The sequence below is a fragment of the Anser anser genome (genome assembly GCF_964211835.1).
Source record: "Anser anser genome assembly, chromosome: 15".
Classification (NCBI taxonomy): Eukaryota; Metazoa; Chordata; class Aves; order Anseriformes; family Anatidae; genus Anser; species Anser anser.
Genome location: NC_139736.1, coordinates 17,475,702 through 17,495,974, shown reverse-complemented (window position 1 = coordinate 17,495,974; position 20,273 = coordinate 17,475,702). Strand labels below are relative to the sequence as shown.

General features: G+C 37.5%; 1 protein-coding gene across 1 annotated transcript in view; it reads left to right on the top strand.

The window, feature by feature from the left end:
• The window catches only part of LOC310881914 (uncharacterized protein), a 105,867-nt gene that overhangs the window by 61,431 nt on the left and 24,163 nt on the right, over positions 1-20,273 (top strand). Inside the window, exons 37-54 of the mRNA XM_083799807.1 lie at positions 260-453; positions 1,153-1,455; positions 2,227-2,456; positions 3,538-3,699; positions 4,498-4,572; positions 5,557-5,913; positions 6,465-6,821; positions 7,909-8,259; positions 10,232-10,363; positions 11,324-11,473; positions 12,492-12,608; positions 13,299-13,472; positions 14,174-14,381; positions 15,606-15,772; positions 17,159-17,271; positions 18,275-18,356; positions 19,126-19,263; positions 19,763-19,925. Coding sequence (XP_083655933.1) covers positions 260-453; positions 1,153-1,455; positions 2,227-2,456; positions 3,538-3,699; positions 4,498-4,572; positions 5,557-5,913; positions 6,465-6,821; positions 7,909-8,259; positions 10,232-10,363; positions 11,324-11,473; positions 12,492-12,608; positions 13,299-13,472; positions 14,174-14,381; positions 15,606-15,772; positions 17,159-17,271; positions 18,275-18,356; positions 19,126-19,263; positions 19,763-19,925 — 3,473 coding nt within the window. The remainder of the gene's footprint in view (positions 1-259; positions 454-1,152; positions 1,456-2,226; positions 2,457-3,537; positions 3,700-4,497; positions 4,573-5,556; positions 5,914-6,464; positions 6,822-7,908; positions 8,260-10,231; positions 10,364-11,323; positions 11,474-12,491; positions 12,609-13,298; positions 13,473-14,173; positions 14,382-15,605; positions 15,773-17,158; positions 17,272-18,274; positions 18,357-19,125; positions 19,264-19,762; positions 19,926-20,273) is intronic.

Genomic DNA, 20,273 nt, shown 5'->3' with positions numbered 1-20,273 from the left:
TTTATTGAGTATTTTTTTTAAACATTTGGTGAATATCGTGTACTGTTCCAATGCATCTGACTCACTGATTCACAACACTGGAGCAAATTACCCAGAAAGTCTGCAGAGTCTCCTTTGTTGGAGATACTTCAAACCTGACCTTACACAGACCAGAGCACCCAGCTCTTGTCAATCCTGCTTTGAACAGGGTGGGGGTGATGATCATGAAATAAGCATTATAATGGGACCTTACTGGCAGTTTTTGTCTCTGTCTTTTTAGATTTCGGATATCTTCTGTGATAAAATTTAATGAGAATGGGCTTCATGTGGATTTCATGGGAGCCAGACAGCAGAAAGTTGGCTTTGTCTTGTCCCTAAATGGAAGAATCCAACACACATTTTCTGGATTCAAGACTATACCTCATCTCCTTTCTCTGAATGGATTACTAAAGCACAAAAACAACATTCACGATGGTATGTTCTTACTTTGTGTTTTGCTGCAGCTATCCAAGAAAACTTCTTAATATATTCCTTACTGAAGTGCATTTGATGCAGAGAGTATTTAACAAGCAAAATGAACTATTCGTCGTTGGGTTGAAACTACTTCTGAGTGAATTCACATAGATGCAGTTGCATTTTTTTTTGTTTGATAGTTTTCATATTTTTGTTAATTGAAGGAAGTAGTGGGAGGCATCCTTCCTATGCAGTCCTTCTGAAACACAGAGGGAGACAGACTTGGGACCCTTACTCTTCTGAATGGTTCATGGATGCAATAGGTCACTGCAGAGTTCCAGAGGGATTGTTTAGCTTGGAGGCATATGAGTAGCCTTTGCGATAGGTCACAGTCCCTGTGTAAGTTTTCCCTCAGAGAGCACTGATAGTGTAGTCTGTGGCCTAAAGGGTCAAGGAACTTGGTGAATAAAAAGAAATGGTTGTCAGAAGTACCATTATGTAATTTGTTTTAAACACAGACACTTCTAGTAGTAGATAAACTCTCTCTCAAGAATAAACTGATTTTCTATCTGGATTCGGGTAAATTATCTATTATAATCAATGGAAATTCATTTACTTCCTCCTGGTATTAAATAAATGGTTAAGATGTTGCTCGTCAAATCCTGGTTACTTCTGTCCCAAAGGGAACCTGTCTCCAGTAATCATTTCTGCTCATTACAGGTAACATCAATTTGATGATCAACAATGCACTGTATGGATTCCATCTCGGGAGCAGAAATGTGTTTGGGAATAGCAGCATACGCAAGATCACTTTCACTATGTTTCAGAATGGCAGTCAGGCAATCCCAGTGGAAGCAATACTGAAAGGACAACTGGAGCTGAGTAAAGAGATGATAAGAAGTCTAGTTAGCTTTCACATGGATGAGAAGGCCCTTTTTGTAGATTTTTCCAAAGTAATGAGTCACAGACACAATAGAGTCACTGGAACTCTCACACATAATATCAGCTCTTTAAAAAACGCAGGTATGAAGAAATCTCTGACTTGATGGTGTGATGTAACAAGATGTGAAGGTGGGCTTGTCTAAATGGATGCAGATCTGTAGAAGTAGATGAGTTGCATTTGTTCACACCAGAATAAAGTTTGATTCACTCTTGATTTAGCAACGTTCTTTTTCATGTTAAGAATATACAATAATTTGTGTAAAAGAATATTTAAAAACTATTTGAACTGCTTCAGAGTAAATTATTTCTCATTTGTACATCTGTATTCCTGCATGCTGATCCATTCTTCTAAGCATATTTTTATGCCTGCTTTGGTTTGGGCCATAGTTGAAAAACTGAATGTCATTGAATAAATCACCCAGTAAACTATTTCAAGTGCTGTTTACTAAACAAAGCCAACAGTTTTCATGAACTGAAATGATTTTGAAAGGATGAATTGTCTTTGTCCCTTTGTACTGAAGAAATCAGTTTTGAAATTTTCAAACATATGATTACTAGAGTTGAACACCATACATATTGCTAGATATCCTTTATTAAAAAAAAGAAAAATCATTTACTTCTAAAGTGCATGCCACATTTTAATTTAATAATCCTTTTTTTAATATGATTTGTATATGGTAGGTAATGTCCTTTCTTATTGTAAATATCAGAAAGTGCAGCTAACTGGAGGATAGCACTTGAAAAATCTGTTTCTTTTTATGAAAAATGATAGCTCTTCCTTAATCTGTAATAAAGTTTTTCAGTACAATGACAATCCAGCAGTGTTGATTTTGTTTCCTTCCTTGTCAATAGGATTGCCCTCGGATGGCATTCTCACCATGATATATGAGCACAGAACAGGAAATCACACCATTACTGTAGTCCTACAGAGTGGCAGTGAAAGAATTTCTGCTGTGTTTGGAGCTCACAGACTGTCCACAGAACCTCCTAAATCCTATCTGTCTGTGAGATTAAAGCACAATGTCACAAAGATAAAGAAACATGGGATCCCTTTTATTGTGGAAGCTGTTGGCTATTATGAGGTAAGAAAAGTTCAGCCTATTATTTAATTTCTGGCAGAACCATTTCTAATAACTGTAGTTTATTCCTGTGCACGGTATTCCAAACACATCTGCATTTTTGAGAAGTACTAAGTTAATATGCAAAACAAAGGCACCTGGATGGTTTCTTGTCATACGGTGTACCTGTTGCCTGATGTTTTGGATCTGAATGTAGACTAAATGAGATTTTAAATTCACTTCTGATTTCAGTGTAGTGCCTTGCTACTGCAAGGAGTATTGTACAACAGGAGTATTGTACAATTTTATTTTTCCCCTATAACTGAGAAGTTATAACTTGGAAGTGAACAGGGAAGCATTAATGTATGTAGCCATCAAGTAACTGTCAACAAACCTAGCACTGCATTGCATCTTGTACTGGGATTTATCTAATTCTGATTTCATCCTTTGGATGTTGCTGAAAAGAGGAAGAGTGCTTAGCATTTCTTTCCATTTGGAAATTTCTATCCACAGGAGCATCACAGATCATGTTTCCTGGTACTATGTTGCTTGTCTACTCTTTGTCTATGTGCATTTTTGCTATAGATCTGTGAACAAGTTATAGCTCTCTTGTATCTCAGATTATCCTTCCATAAAAGAAAAAAATAAAAAAGTTCAAATATTTTTCTTGTTCTTATGTATGCTGGAAGGCTCGAGTCACTACTATACTCATATTTGTGGTGGGTTCAGCCACTGTGGTACAGTGAGCCACAGAGTTGTGCAGAGGAAGAATTTTATACCAATCCCCCTGGCCCTGCTGACCAGTAATTTCACTGGTTTCATCAGGTATGCCTTAGGACTCAAATCTTCCTGTGTACTGAATGCTCTCAGTATGTTTTAAAGCCTGAAGGCATCATTGGCACACAGCATTCAGAAGGTGTAGTATGACAGGAAAATCTCTCTTTGAATTGAAGCCATGTTCAAGAATTTGTACTAATATTTTACCAGTGCTGCTGCCCTGACACAGGCTATCATGTTTAAGCACCGTGAAACAGACTCTGCCTTTGCCAGTTGTTGCTGGGATGTTATTTGTTTCTTCCCATGATTTGGTTTCTTTTGTGCTTAGAATTTCACCACAAAGATTGCTGCAGGGCTAACAACCACCATAGAGACAGAACAGCTCAAAATTGAAATAGAGATGAAAACCACTGGCAGTGCCATGGAAATTTCTCTTTCACTTCACCATGATGTGGGAGGACTGATTAACATCGTTCCATGTGTACTACAGGTAAGCAGACATCCTGCTATGTGGTGTATTTGATCTAGCTTTCTGTTGTGTGTCAACTATTTGAATTTGCGTCGTGAGAACAATTTAGCAGGTCAGAAGAGAGGGTGAATTTTGTCAAACAAAGCCACCACAGAAAGCCTAAGAGTTGTTTGCAAACATGCGTTTTACTGCTAAGTAAAATGTGGTGGATGACAAAAGTATTAATGTCATGAAATCAGAACGGGCATATATCCAAAAGGGTGCTTGCCCAGGGCCAGTTATATGCAGCCCCTACTTTTCCACCTTGATACAGCAGGGTTTTCAGGTGGATCACTTTACTGTTTGTGGGTGTGGGGGTGCTGATGGCAGAATGAATAATAGCAGTAGTTTTCACGCAGCCAACAGCGCTTCCCAAGGAATACACTTTCTGCATTTGGAACACTGAACATCTATTTGTGACAGTGGTATTTTCCATGCTACAGATAAGAAATACCATAACCTCCTGCTAAAATCGAAAGTCAGAGTATCAAAAAATAGTTCAGTCTAGCCAGTAGTGGTTTCCTACTGTTTGAAGATATATTTCTGTCTTTATCTATACTGATAATATTTTGGCATGATAATGTAAAACTAAAGGTGTGATTTTCCCTTAGATCCACTAAACTGTTTCTTTTTTGAGATTTAAAAACTTTGATCTTAAACATATGGTTTAACATATTCATGCTCTTTATCCTGAAAGCTGCCTTTTACCTCACTTCTTTGTATTTTAGTCCTCTCTGCTTTTCTCCTTGCTCTGAATGTGCTTTGTTGATATGCCGACAGGTTACTTGCAGTGGAGAATCTAACAAACAGGTTTGTGGCCTTTGCAATGGAGAGATTGCATTTCATCATTTTGAGGTACTGGCTTCATTCATAAACTCTGCTGTCAACTACATCTTCTTGTAACTACCAGTAAGGGAATCTAAATGCTGGAAGGTGTCAGAGATGTAGAACTGTAGCTGGAAGTTTTGCACACACATTAAGATATTCTTAGTTCCCTAATATTCACAGGTTCATACAGATCAGATTACTTGTTCATTAAAAGCCGAGTAAGTCCATGGGGAGGGTTGCATTCAGTTTCATGCACTCTTGCAGAACGCACCATATATGGTTTTACTCTGTTGTTGAGCAGCCAACCTGAAATGAAAGGAACAAGCGAGCATAGGAGACACAAGCTGAGAATTTCATAGTTTACTTCTTACTCTTTCTGCTCTTTCTCACTAATAATTTGTTTGTGAAAGTCCCTATGATACTTGAACTGTTCCAAAAAGATACACTTTATAATCTGACATTTACTTAAGAATGTGTTAAAAATGTCTCCTGTGACTGATGTTATATAAGATTGTTTGTCTCTATAAAGATAGTAATCATAGTGACAGAGATTGCCATGTTTCTTCTAATGGCAAAAAAAGACAAACGCATTTCAATTCTGCCCTCGTGTAACATGGGTCCAGTCTACATAACACTAGTCATTCCTGCTGAGGTCTGGGGGAATAGAACACATTCTCACATTGCTAGAGCTGTATTTGTTTATAGTAAAAACAGAAGTAATGATAACAAAAACAGTAGTAGTTGATTTTTCTCATATTAATAATTGTTTGAACAGGCTTTTTTTTCTTTTATTTTATTTTCTTTTTTCTGTTATTGTTATTGTGGAACTCTAACTAAAGGTTTTCAGCCTTTTCTCCATTTGTTTAGGTACTTATGAATATGCAGGGTGAGTACCAGTATGTTAGCAGGCTAGTAGGGAAATAGTTCTCTTTTAGTAACATGCACATTTTTAAAAAGTATATGATCTGACAGGAAAACAAATTTGACAACATTTTTTCTGTAATTTTTCAGAATCCAGCAAGGGTTTCACTGAATGGATCGATGATTACCAGCGACTTTACTGTCATCATCTTTGGACGCATTTCCTTTAATGACATGTTTGCCTGCCTGCAACTTCATGCCACCACTAACATCCAGCCACATTTGGAAATTGACTTCCAGCATTCCTTGCCTCATCTTCAATCTCTGGGTATTTCCAAAGAGAATCAAGTGAAAGTGTCAGCTGTCAGAAGTGACAAATATAAGGGAATGCTTGATGTCATCCTCGGGCCTTGCAGTTTCAAAGCTGATGGAGAAGTGAGCCTGACAAGCAATGAAACAGAAACAGCATGGGTACTTACTTTTACAAACAAGTGTGTCAGCCTAGAGGTAAGCATCAATTGTTTTCTGTATGGTGTTATAGTCTCTCTATTTCAAACCATCAGGAGTTACAGAGAACTCTGTCCTGATGCAGGAGTATCTTTAATGACAGTTTTGGTCATTAAAGTAGTTCTGGTACAGCACTGAGTGAGAGTGTTTTCCAGAGGGAGTGTATTTAAAGTTGAGAATTTAGGGTAGTACAATGGCAGATGTTACTGCTGTTGCAATAAAATAGTTGCTTAATCATAGCTTTTTAATTAAAATAAACTTTTGTTTTGGAATCTAATGAAAAGCATGTACTTTCTGTTTAAAATTCTGGAGGCTTTCTTTGGGATTATGAACTTTTCCTTCTACAGTACTTCTTAAAAAGTTGTTTTAGCATTTTTTTTTCCATTCTGTTTATTTTGGGGGTAATTTCTGATTTCTCTGTGAAAAAAGCTGTCTTGGATGGTCCTTTCCAAAAGCATATTGGTTCAGAAAGAAGAAATGCTTTCTGATTAACTAGGAGGACAGTTTTTAAAATTTATTTGCTTTAAATAGAGTCATCTTTTCTGTTGCAGAGAGTGGGACTGCCGCATGCTGTAGCCTTTGGGGGCTCATTTCAACAGAACACCTGCAATATTGGCTTGTTGATGAACCTCCAGTGTGATGGCAAAACAGTTGATGTGCAGATGGATACTTCCTGCAAAAACAAATATGCCTTCCAAGGGATGCTCAGGCATTCAGTTCCCTGGATGAGTCAACTTGGGCTACCTTTTGAAAACTCTGTCCTGTTCTCTGCTTCCACAGACTCCACCACTGAGGGCATTTTGTTGCTGCAGGCTGGCAAATGCAAACTTAAGGCTAGAGGAGATCTCTGTATTCAGAATAAAGCTGAATGGACACTGGAAACAGAAACAGAATGTCGGCTTCTGCAGGTAGCTCTTGGAGGCTTTTAATGAGAGACTTGGGATCAAATGAAGGCCATGTAGAGATTTAGCTAAAACAACAGTGAGTGTTGGAAAACCACTCTAAAGACGTATCTGTCTTACTGCATTAGGCAAAAAGGTATCTAAGGGATCCTGTTGTTCATAGATGGTCTCTGTAAGCTGAGATTATTTCAGTGTCTTTATTGCTTGTTGTCCTGGCAGGCTGAGACTGCCCTTATAATTCTATAGCTGAACAGCAATTTTAGTTTGAACCATTTGTCAGAGAAATGCTTTCTCTGGTGTCTCTTTTTTTTATCATAGTAGAAGTTGTGAAATTTCCTTGGTTTTCACATCGAGCATCTCTGACTGCATTAGAAAGAATGACTATTGTGAGATTGGGGGTTATTTCCAGATGTTCAAAGGCATTTATGTTTTGCTTTTAACTCCTCAGTTTTAGCTTTCTCAGCTGCAAAGTAGCAAGATTAAAATAAAAATGATGGGAATGTGTTTATCATTGTATTTTCATAGTCATGAAGAGGGAATGTAAACCACTTAAAATATTAAAAATAGTAGAGTTTTTGGTATCTTTGCAAATATTTCAGAAAAATGAGAGGAAACATTTCATTTGGGATGTTACATAGGTCAAACTTGAAGTTTTAGTATAAAAAAAATCTTGGAACACCAGATGCAAGAATATCTGTTAGGCCTATTATTTTGTGGGTGTTAATGTGTTCTGAAAATTGAGATTGGTCTGGTCTGAATGAAGCAGAGGATGGTCAATAAACCTTGCTACTCTGAAGAAAGAGGCATTTTGCATTTTTGTAAATGTGTAAAATTTCATATAAAGAAAGAATTTGTAAATTTTGCAGGGCAGTCCAAAAATCTTCCCTCAGATTTTATTCAGGCCAAATAGTCACCTTATCATTGGGAGTGAGAGAAGCAGGAGTGCAGGGATTGCAGGTTTTGTCTCTGATTTTGTAGCATAAGATCTCCTTCCTTGTGTGCTGAAAGGAAAAGAAAAATTAATCAAAATTGACTCATCTCAATGTGTATGTATAATCAAATGGATAATTATTTTTTTTTTGTATCTTGGTAGGATTTTAGTATTCCAACTCAGTCACGGCTTACAGGATCTGTTCAGAAAGACAAGTGCCAAACAGAACTTCTCTGTGTCCTTGAGACAGAAGGCAAGACTGCCCATCTTGAAGTAAGAGCAGAGTGCAGACCAAAGATCACACTGGAAATTCAATTCAGGCATGATCTCCCTCAACTGAAGGATGTCCCAAGGGAAAATAAGCTGTCCATAACTTCACGAAAACAGTTAAACTATCAGATCGGCTTGGGAGTGAAATCAGGTTCTTGTGAGCTTCAAATGAATGGGGACTTCCACCCTGAAAAGAAGCTTCAGTGGAAAATGTCTGTAGAAAATAAATGCAAAACAATTCAGGTATAGGAAAGAATTTTTTGTATTACTCTTGATTTTATGCTGCTAAACCAGAATCTTTGCACCTACTAAAGTAAAAAGAAAACAGTCTAATGATTTCAGTGGTAGCAAAAAACAAAAACAAAACAAAACAAAACATTCTCTTAATGTTACATTTTACTTTTAGAGCCAATCATTCACAGTAGAATGCCTTTAAAAGGTTTAAGCCAAATTTTATAGGAATCAGTGCCTATGGTCAATGGACTTGCTTGTACTAGCTCTGGTGTATTTTTTTAAAAGGATGGCTGAGAAATCTGCTTGATTTTAATCTTGAGAGAATGAGTATTCAAAGTAGTCCTTGGTTTCACCTGTGATTGTAATTTCTCAGCAGTTTGACAACAAATCTCTATAGTAGTTTAAAAATATATCAAGTAAACTGGGAAACAAAATTAAAATATAATTTAAATGAATAATCTTAATGTCAGAAAATTTTCATTCAGCTTTACAGGAAAATGAATTTGTTAGCAAACCGATGTGTAATGTATGAAAAACATTGTGTAGGACACATAGAGCAGGAAAAAAACACAGCATTAAACAGCAGTTGCAATTTCCTGGGAGACCTTGATTGAGGAATATTTGAGGGGAATTTTGGTTGAAAACCAACAATGACATTTTGAACAAGCTGTTTTGGACTGCCCTGGTGAGGCATTTTTCTGTGTAATTCTTGAAAAGCTGGCCATACAGTTACCCCTGAGCTGAACCTTACCATTTAGAGTGCCTGACTAGCACCGCCAAGTCACGCCTTCTGCTTCATTAATGAGATTAAACCTCTAGGTGTGGTGAGAATCTCACTATAGACTGTAAACAGCAACAGTAGTAGTGTCTTTGTTGAAAAGATTTAGCTAGTAGACATATGTAATGAAAACTGGAGATCTGTGGAATGACCTCATATCGCACACTTGAAACGTCCATCCTTTGCAGTACAGTCTCATTGCTGTACAAAACAAAGGAAGCTAAGCCCCGTTCTGGGGATAATCCACCTGGCAGGCATCAGACATCCTGGGAGTCCTCATCTCAGAAGGAGTTCAAGTGCTGGTGCCTGGGAGGTGCTAAGAGAGCTGGGCAGTGAGGCAGGTTTCAAAGCTACCTAGGTGAAGAAAGGCAGAGTGCCGTGACCTTTCTCAGCAAGTTAGTGTGGCATGCTGAGCACGTTCTGCCTTTTGATGGAGGTGTGAAAAAGTGGCACTTCTTCCCTCAGTTCTTACTCATGAGTTTGTTTTCTCAGACTAGACTGTTGTAGGAAGGTGGAGGGGGAGAAATTCTGCAGCAGGATTTCCTGAAGTAGCAGTTTTAAATGTAGCTGGATTGAGCACTGAATCTTCGGACTGAAAATTTATATTGCTGTTTGAAATCATTGCATTGTTATACTAGGCCTCTCACAGACCCCACCAGTTAGTGCTGCACAGCCAGGAAATGGAAGGGACAGAATTGCGTGGGGGGAAAGTTTTAGTGAGATGTTATCACAGAATGAGCCATGGATTCAATATGCACATCAGGGTAAAATGGAACATATAATGATGAGATTTACCTGCCCTCTCCTTAAAACAAAGCTGCCGTAATCAACCTGTGTAAACTGTACGGTTTCAATGGATTTATGGATGCTTTGTGTCCTTGGAGCAATGCAATGCATAGGAAATTAATTGACCGTTACCTCAGGTAGGAAGATCTGTCAGGTTGTCTTGTGTCCTATTTATGGTAGCTCTCTTATTGAAAATATGTCTGACATCTTCAGAAGAAAAAAGAAAAAAGTGGATGGGTATACTACCTGATGTGCTAGATTTAGAGCTAGGTGTTATTATGGCTACTTAAAAGGAATAAAAAAAAAAAATCTCAGGTATATAACACCTGTGGGTAAGCATAAAAGGGGTGAATTTTGGTGTTTTGTTTAGTGTGTGTATTTTTTTTAATTATTTATTTGTTCATTTTACTTCTACAGGATCTTGGAGCACCAGTAAAAATTGATGGTTCAGGCTATGTTTTAATGGATAAAATGAACCTAGATTCACAGACATTCATCATTGTTGATGAAAGTAAATTACAAGGACTCCTTATACTAAACATCACTGATGTGAGTATCCTGCAGACTATTAGATTGCATGTGCAAAGTACTGGATGACATACTCTATTTTATTGGGAACAAATATTGTCTATTTGTTTGTGTTGGCTTTAGTAACAAATGCCAGAATAAAAATTAAATCTTCGGAAATTTGACACCTGTAATATACAGTAAAACACATAGGATAATATGATACAGGCTGTGGCACTTCCTGAATCATTTCCTTATTATGTTCTTTGTCTGCATGTATTTTTTTATATCATACTATTTGGTATTTTTTATATTGTGCATCAAATATGACACAACATGCAAAAACACAGGTGCTGATCACACCCCAGGTACACAACAGGTCCTCCCAGTATTAACACTCTTCATTCATCATGGAAATACACAGCAATGCACAAGAAGAAAAAAGGCTGTGATTTATAGAGTGATCACTGTGATTCACAGTGCAAAATAATAGGCAATGATTAATTGTAGCACTGCTGTTTGTTTCTTCAGTAAGACAACAACACAAGAAAGGCTATGAATCTCTTGCTTCCCTGTTGACAATTACAAGTTTGACTTCTCTTGTCACTAGTGCAGGAGAGAAGAGTACACACAGAGAGAAGTACATGAAGTTCCTTTTGATCATTCTCTTGCTTGCCATAACTGGTAATTCCTGGGTATTTTGTGCTGTAGAGAAACAGATTGCTAGTGGAAGTTTTTGACACGAGGGGGAGACATTTGCACTTTTTGTCTTGTAATTGAAAACTGTTTTTTATACTCTCTGTCAGGCTTAACTTTTTTTCTATTCCCTACCCGCTCCCCCATCCCCCCCCAGTGCAAATTCCTTAATTTCAGTGCAATTGGCTTTAATTAGTGTTAAGTGTAGGACAGACAAATATACTAAATTCCTGTTTTGAACTATATATGGCAGCAAGCTTTGGAATCTACACATATTTTTCTATATATGTTGTGAAATTTTAACAGGAAAGACAAGAGCTGGATGTCGTGCTAACCCATAACATTCAAGAAGCTGCTGACATTGGAATTCCTATGAGGATGTTAGTTGATGTAATATCAGAAAAAAATACTAACTTCTATAGAAGACTGACTTACTTCTGTGTGAACAACAAGCAAGTGAGTATCTTCTCCATGTTAGGAAGATGTGAAATAGAGGTTAGCGTGAGCTGATTGGTATGGTAAAAATTGCTTTTCCACTTCAAATAGCTGTGCTTGAGGCTCTCCTAGGAATACTCTTCAAGGGCTGGTTCAGTTTTAAAGGTCTTAAATGAAGCCACTGTCTTCCAACCACTCCTGTGCCATCTGTTTTAGCAATAAATTTGACTTCAGCAGTGATCCATGATTCCCATTTGCAAACTGTATGTCCTGGTTTCAGCTGGAGTTAATTTTCTTCATAGTAGCTGGTATGGTGCTGTGTTTTGGATTTTGGAAGGAAGTAATGTTGATAACACGTAGCTGGTTTAGCTGTTGCTGAGCGGTGCTAACACAGAGCCAAGGACTTCTCTGCTTCTTGTACTACCCTGCCAGCAAGGAGGCTGGGGGTGCACAACGAGCTGGGAGGGGACCCAGCCAGGACAGGTGACCCAAACTGGCCAAGGGATGTCTCACACCGTGTGGCCTCATGCTCAGCAGTAACACGGGGGGACTTGGCCAGGGGATTGCCACTGCTTGCAGACAGGCTGGGCATTGGTTGGCTGGTGGTGAGCAATTGCATTGTGCATCACTTAATTTTTAATATATATATATATATATATTTTTTTTTTTTCAGTCTTGTTAAACTGTTCTTATGTCAACTGTTCTTATGTTCTTATGTTCTTGTGCTTTTACCTTCGTCAATTCTACCCCCATCCCACTGAGGGGAAGTGACCAGACAGCTGTGTGGTGCTTAGCTGCCTGCCAACTTAAACCACAACACCATGTCAAACCTTTCTTTTCATACATCAGCACTAGGTGCCTCACACTCCCTATTGCAGTACAATGATGTGACATAAAAAATTAGACAATTCATCACCTTAAATTTTTGTAATTTTACTCTAATGTGTAATTAGTACAATAATTAGAAATAGTCAGGGCAGTGCCAGTATCAAAGATGCACCACAGTTAACTTTTGTTATATGTTATTTGTGCATAACAGATTAGAGAAGAACTGAGCCTTGTCCAGAAGTTGGGTGTTGTGTCTCTGAACTACAAACTTACTCATAACATAGAGGCACTGAAGGCTTTGCAAATAGAAGACAGGATTGAGTTGCAGGTGAGTTATCAGACACTGACAGGGGAGACACGCACCTAGTCTGGAATCAGGCCATGAGATAGAAGCAGTAGCTGTGGAAGTCAAATAGCAGGGGAGTCCAGAAGCTCACTTTGTTCTCGAGGGGCTGGAAGAACAGCTTGCTGGACCCGAACTTTTAATAGGAATAAGAGCTTGGAGGCTTGTTCCCAATCTATGAACAACCCAAGCCACAGCTGAGCTTGCAGCATTCCCTACCTGAGGAGGGGCAGTGGATTTTAGCATATGCCTTTTCTGTCTGATAGATCTTCAGTGTGCCATGTATAGACTAGTCAGAGTTGAGTACTAATAACAATTTCAAGGTTTACATTCCAAATGGTATTTTCCTTCCAGTCACTGATTATCTGACATATTTTTATATCTGAGATACACAAGCCTACAGCACAACACTAAAGTTTTATTAATCACATAACTGCTTGAATAGGGTTAAGGCCTGGCCATGCTGGAGAATACTTGTTAAAATCTTAAATTTAAAAATAACAGGTAGCTTTCTTCAATATTTCTAACTAGTCTGTGTTACAAAATGATATGAGATGAATTTTTATTTACACGTCTTTGAGATGATACTACCTGAACCAAAGATGGAAACCTGACTAACAGGAACTTTGCATTTTACAAAGGTGCGTTTTCACAAATTACCATTGTTGCTTGCAGGCTATTTTGAACCTGAAAGCGATCAAGAGCTTGAGTATTAAAGTGCATTATGGTGCTCACTTGACGGTTCTTGAAGGGCGTATCCAGGAGTCTGAAACAAGTACCAATGTAACAGGGAATTTCGAGCATACTTGGCCATGGTTGATACAAGCCAGAATCCCAACATCTATACAGGTAGTTTCAATTTAAAAAAATGTAAAAAAAAAAAAAAAAAAATTATTGTCCTTTATTGTAATATATAGACCATGGCTAAAATGAGAACTACAATTTTGTAAGATGAGACTTTCTGATATTTAATAATATGGATGGCTAAAATCTGGACTACTGAAATAGAAAATTTATTATTAACTAATTTCTGGACCAGGTTATTCCATTCTGATCAGTGTTACTACAATGTGTTTTACAAATATTGCACATCAACGACAGTATGGCATCAGCACATTGCATTGTGAATTGGAATATTGCTCCTGATTTTGTTAATAGGAATTTAATACTTAAAGAAATAATTATTTAAGTACTCTTTCAGGGAAGTACTGGAGTACCTACTCTCTAGTAAACATTGGCAGTATGCATGGATCAAAGATTCTTTATATAACAGGAGTCATGTTTTTCATGTTTTTGTGGGATAAAAGAGAACTAATGAGAATTCGAGATAAATAAATGAGACTTAAGTGATTCGAAACTCAGTTGAACAGATTTGCTATGGGAAAGTCATAGATGATTAATGAAAGGATAAGATTTTTTTTTCTGCTAATGGATAGATTTTTAAAATAAGTATAGACTAAAGAGACTTTTCACTTCCATTTGCCTTCTGTTTTAAAATTAATTGACATTTAAATGGTATTTCAAAAACATATCTACATGTTATTTTTTAGGTAGATGTGTTTTTTCAAGGAATAAATGCTACTCAAGAAAGATATATGCATATTGCAGCTGGAGAAACATCAATCACATACATAATAAACTCTTATTATGTTGGTCACCAAATGGATATCTTTTGCCAGAGTGTACATAATAATGAGGTGCTACAGGCATCTGGCTACCCTAGGGCAATCAGTTTGATTCTCGGTTTACAGAAATCAGGTAGGTTCCTGCTGTTCCTTGTGGCATTCTTTTTGAATAATAGCTCTTTGAGGATGTTTCAACTATTTCTTCAACAGCTACAAACTGATTAATATTTTCTCTACTTAAAAAGGGTCCTTTTTTTTTTTTGGTATGTGAATAAAATTGTCATTCTTAAACTACATCTGTTTTTAGTTATATTTCATTTGTTTTTTTAATTCCAGGAAACATCTCACGGGGTACAACACCTGGTAAAACTGGTGATCCCCAGGATACTTAGCTGCATAAACTAAGAAACTTCATTTTCCAGATCACACAAAGAAACTGCTACAGAGCACAGAAATGTGAATTCCAGTGTAATTTTAAGCAGTTTTTGAAAATAATTATATATGGCTTTTATTTGTTGACAGAACCATCCTGAATAAGCCAGTCTGTCCTTAAAGTGTGCCCTGATGTAAATCCTAACTGCATTTTCCTCAGCTGGTGATTTCCTTTCTGATCAAGTAACTCCACTGCCCACACAGGAGAATATTTGTGGTGGTAGTGGCAGACAACTGTGTAAATAAAACCATAGAGCACCAAGAAGTAGGAATTATTGAAGCCAGCAGGCACTGGATCAATACTGTTGTTAGCTATTCTGAAAAAAAAAGCAACAGCAAAAGGCTTTTGGGACAGCCACCAATGGTGACTGTCTGTGATTCATTTTCTCCTAAAGATTTTTCAGATTTCATATCAGATTTTTCAGATTTCATATCTCTCATCTTGTTTTTATTTCAGTATGTATTTTCTCCTTTTTCAAATACTAAAAGTTGGTAGCAAAATGGAAGAAAGGTCTTAAGTTGTTCAGTTTGATTAGTGTTGTTCCTCCTGTATCTGGAACTCAGTCACTGGAGATAAAAACAGCTCAGAGCTCTTCAATAAAGGGAGTGGGTACTACGTGCCAAGTGCTACGCCTGGTTGTATAAGCTAGTCGACTCTAGTCACAAAAACACATTACTGTTGGGAACTGACTTGTGACTTAATACATGGGTTCATGGGTACATGCTCTGTTAAGACTGGATAAGTTCAAGGACATCCAACACTCCTCGAACCCACAGGCTGCAGCTTATGTTGTCACAAATGGATGACTTCTTCATGATGAGTGTCTCAATCCAAAAGCATGATGGATTAATTTGATACAGGCACTACTGAAATTCCTTGAAAATGAGCCCTTCAAAATGACACTATTTTGTTATTGTTATTTAGAAAACAAAACCAAGACTATCTGTGAAGTCCAATATGATAATAAAGATATAACCATGAATATGGATGTTGATACCGGCTTTGAGCTCTATGGTTTATTTGAATTCATGGCAGAGGTGAAGCATTCAATATCACTTCTCCATCATCTGGGACTCCCCTTCTTCCTTCAGGTAATAAACCATAGATCTTTTGTTGTACTTTGATTAGACCTGTCAGTTAAGTTGCACTAGCGTGAATCCAGAGCACCTCCGACAGACTCAGTGAAATTATTCCAGGTTTATACAAGGTGCAGATGAGAGACAACTTGGTCCAATGTATCAGAATCCTTCATTATCTTAAGTACAAATCTAATGGTCTCTTTCTAAAGAAACTCGGCAGGTACCTGAAATCACTGATTTCAGGATTTAATCATGTCAGGAAGGCACTTGTTTACTGTCACTTCCTAGCTGATTTGGGTTGCTAAAGTAGGAGCTTTAGCAGTAATAGCAGCTGTCCTTCATACACTATACATAGAGAAGTCCTGAGCTCTGTTAAGCCATCTGTAGCAAAAATACCTCAAATATTTCATTGTTGCTCAAAGCACAAAGTTTAATGAACAGAAATAGATTTGTATTCCAAACTACCTGACAGGATCAACAAACGCTGTTCCTGTTCATCCATTGGGAGAGTTGTTAGTTGAAATGTCTCCTTGCCTTCTGGTGGGTAGTGTACAGAACAGCACATCCAAGTCATCCACCTGTCACCTTCTCTTCTAATAAGAGGATATGCAGCTAGAATATAAGATTAAAGGTAGACTCTTCTGAAAATAAATGTTAAACCAATATTAAACCTGCATATTAAGTGTCAGTGTTTGAAATGTATATTTAATGCCAACATTTTTATTAAAAGGTGTTAGATGTATCCCCTGCTTCTACCACCTTGATCATTAGTGAAATGTCTTTTATCTTCTAAATGTTTGAGTGAAAAAAAGAATAACAGAGATGTTAATTCGTTAAATGCCTTATTCATGTGTAAGGTACAAGTGTAATCAAGGGACTTCAGAAATTATTGTTTCCACACACTTTGGCAAACATGACGTGTTGATATTTAAGTGAGAGACAGTAATCATCTTCCCCAGGGGGAGTCTCTAGCATTTCGGGATAAAGCTGTAGATGCGCCAGCAGCTGTGGGAGAAAGAAAATACACTAGAGTAAGAGGTTTGTGGAGCTCCGCCTGTTTCATCAAAAAAAGAAGGAGAGGCAGTTTATTTACAGCAGATGAAAGACTGGAGGAGGCATAAACAAGAATCTAAGGCTTTAGATTTAAAGTAGACAAGGGTACGTTAAAAGTAAGGTTATTTGTCAACAGTGCAAATAAGTAGCTATGGAAACACAGAAATAAAGGAAGACATCTCTTTATCGTTTTGAATTAAGTCTAGAAAGCATCTGGAAGGCCTGTCGGGAAGATAAATTTTTTTGGTCAGTCAAGTGACTGTGGTCAGGTTAGGTCAAATATTGTGTGGAATCTATGGAGTGTGGTTTTTTATTTGCTTCCTTGTTGTTTTTTCTTCCCTGCAGATGACAATTAAAGAAGTCCTGACTGAAAAAGAATTTGAAGGAGCTCTGAAGCTGACCTATGAACAAAACAGAAACTTCACCTTTACCATTAATAGGAAAAATGACCAGCAAGGGTAAAAGGGTCATTCTGAGCACTGAAAAAATGTCATTAGACCACTGTAATTCCATGGAAAAAATTACTGCTTTCATTACCAAAGCACTCTGTAAGTTTATGAAGAGCTGGAGATGCCCAGCCCTGCAGTTTGGGGCATGCTTGTCTTTTTGCCTGCCCCCACAGCATCAAAGTGCAGCAGACAGTGAAATAATGCAGGAAACTCAAGCTGAGCAAGACAAGAACTTAGAAGTATACCTTAACTTGATGTTGCTCTTCAAATCTTAAGTCATTCTAGCATAATTGAACCATGTAAAATAATGGAGACCCTCAGTTTTGTAAATTGTTATCAGTAGGGCTGTATCTGCTGTGCTTTATTTCCCTATATTTTTCTTTTAAAAATTTAAAAGTTATTTCAAGAAATGAAGAATGAATAGAATATGCTGCAAAGTGTCTGATAATCGATGCCTAAACAGAAAAATTCGGTATAGCATATATATATATTAAAAAAACACAACTATAGGCTTTTGAGGACGTTTAAGAGGTGTAATATTTTGAGCTTTACAGTATTTCAGGTATTTCTAGATTAAGTTTCTAGTAAAAGACCTTTGTGCTGAAAAGTCTTGTAAGTTCTGTTAAAATGTCTAATAATGGTAAATTCTAAAGCTGGAAACCATGGCAATGCTTGCAAAGTGAGATTCCAAAATATATATATAATTTTAAAAGAGCTGATGTATTTACTATGGCAGCCAAAATAATTTTTGATCCAGCAGGCCACATTCTATCCCTCAGATACATACACAGGTTTTTCACTGACGTCAGAGATGGCACTGCTCTTTAGTTTCCTTTCCATTTGTATGAATACATCAAAAAATGTGAGCTAGGTAAACTTTCAGTGGAAGGTACTGCAATTTTTAACTCTTATAGCTGTGGTAGACTCAGAGACTACTCAGCTGAACTTGTGCTGTCAGTGAGAGTAGACTTTCTGAAATACTGTTGAACAAAAGTCCGTTTCTTCCCTTTAGTGAAGAGTTGAATATAAAAGCACTCCAGAATCTTCCCTTCTTTCTACAGTACTTCCCCAGTGCAACAGAACTATCTACTAAGGTAACTATGTGCAAGTTATCTATCACACATCACCACAAACTAGACTTACCTAGTATTTTTGGAGTCAAGCTGTATTATTTCTAGTGCTACTATCTCTGGCCTTCTTGTTGTTGAGGACGTTGATGTTTTCAAAGATGCCAGCAGTCCTGATGGAAAGGCTTTGTTCCATTTGACTCACTTCCATGCATCTGCATAAATTACGACTTCTGACAGAATCTCCCCCAGAATTTTTTTTAATTATTCTGGCTACTAAGAAAAGGGAGACTGGGCAGAAAACAGTTTTGGATATTGGCTGTTTGCAGTGCAAAAGTACACAAGAGTCAAGGCAGATGAATGGGGTTATTTGTCAGTCACAGAATCACAGAGGCTGGAAGGCACAGAGGTTGGAAGGCACCACTGGAGGTCAGCTGGTCCAACCTCCCTGCTCTACAGTGGCCAAGTAGAGCAAGTTGCCCAGGCAGCTTTTGAAGATCTCCAAGGAGGGAGGTTTCACAACTCTCTGGGCAACCTGTGCCAGTGAAGTCAAATGCAGAACACTATTACTCCTGAAATAACTGGTCACATACAAAGTTCTTATGCGTGTTATTCAGTATACGCTATTTTGTACCTGTCTTCTACAATGTGAACATTAGGGAAATTGACAAGTCACATCTGTCTAAGGTCTTGAGGACCATAACATAATATACTGTGACAAGAATGTGAGCACAATACTCATCTCTCTCTCTCTCTCTCTCTCTCTCTCTCTCTCTCTCTTTGGGAACTTTAAAAGGTAAATTCTGACATGAGTGAAGCAAAAGGCAAACTCTACCTCAGTATGGAAGAAAGGGATTTCAATGCTACGGCTAAGCTAACTTTCACTGGAACCAGCTACACTAATGTCATTGAAATAATACAGACAAGGTCCCAGGTTGGTACCATCAACTCAAATGGCAAAAGGCAAGCTGTGACTATCTTATTTCTAGAGCATGGCAGTCGGGATGCTGGCCGCCAAACCTTGAAGGACACATACAACTCTATTTGCTATGAGGTGCTTTGCCCTTGATTTCTTCAGTAGCATGAGCAAACAAAAATTTGAATGGCTGGATTAGCTTGCCTGGATGACAAATGATATAAATTGTTGTTTGGTTTGATATTTGTGTTCTCCTATAGACAGAGTATGTTAATACACAGATACCTAGGAAATAAGAAAAATCATATATTAAAAACTGAACTATTGCTAATTTTTTATTATACAGGTAATAAAAGGAGTGATCAGGTATTAGGGTATCATTGTGCTAGACCTTTTACAAACACATTTCTAAAGCTAGATTCTAAACAGGTAATTTTGGGTATAAACTATAAACTCCAATAGGTTTTTAACTTTTCAGAGAACTTGGGATTTAATGTTTGTCCTCTTTTATTTTTAGTTAAAAAATATTCCAGTGCAGCTGGTGTTCATGACGGTTTACCAAAAAGGCAATAGAACACGTATGCTGAGGCAAATTGCTCTGTGGGATGGCAAAGAGGTAAAGATAACAGGCATTTACACTGGACTCTTTCCAAAGTTGCATGGAGGTCATGACATTCAGGGTAGGTTTCTGAATTCTTTTGTTGATAGCAGACTATACAATAAACTAAGTCGTATAAACCTGATTCTAAAATCCATATTCAAATTGTCTCAGTCCAGGCCTTACAAGATCTTATTTGCTTCAAATTCTTGAGAAGTTTGGCTGTTAGAAACGTCCACTTCAGAGCCATATTTCTGCTTTGTGAAGCATGTGAAACTTCAATAACCTCTAGTAGTGCCAGGAAAATGTTTAGCCAGACTGAAAAGTCATCAACAAATACAAATGTCTATTGCTATTTTACAATAAATTTCAGAAGTGCTCTGAATTAAATGAAACATTTGATCTTATTTTTATATTTGCTTTTGAATAT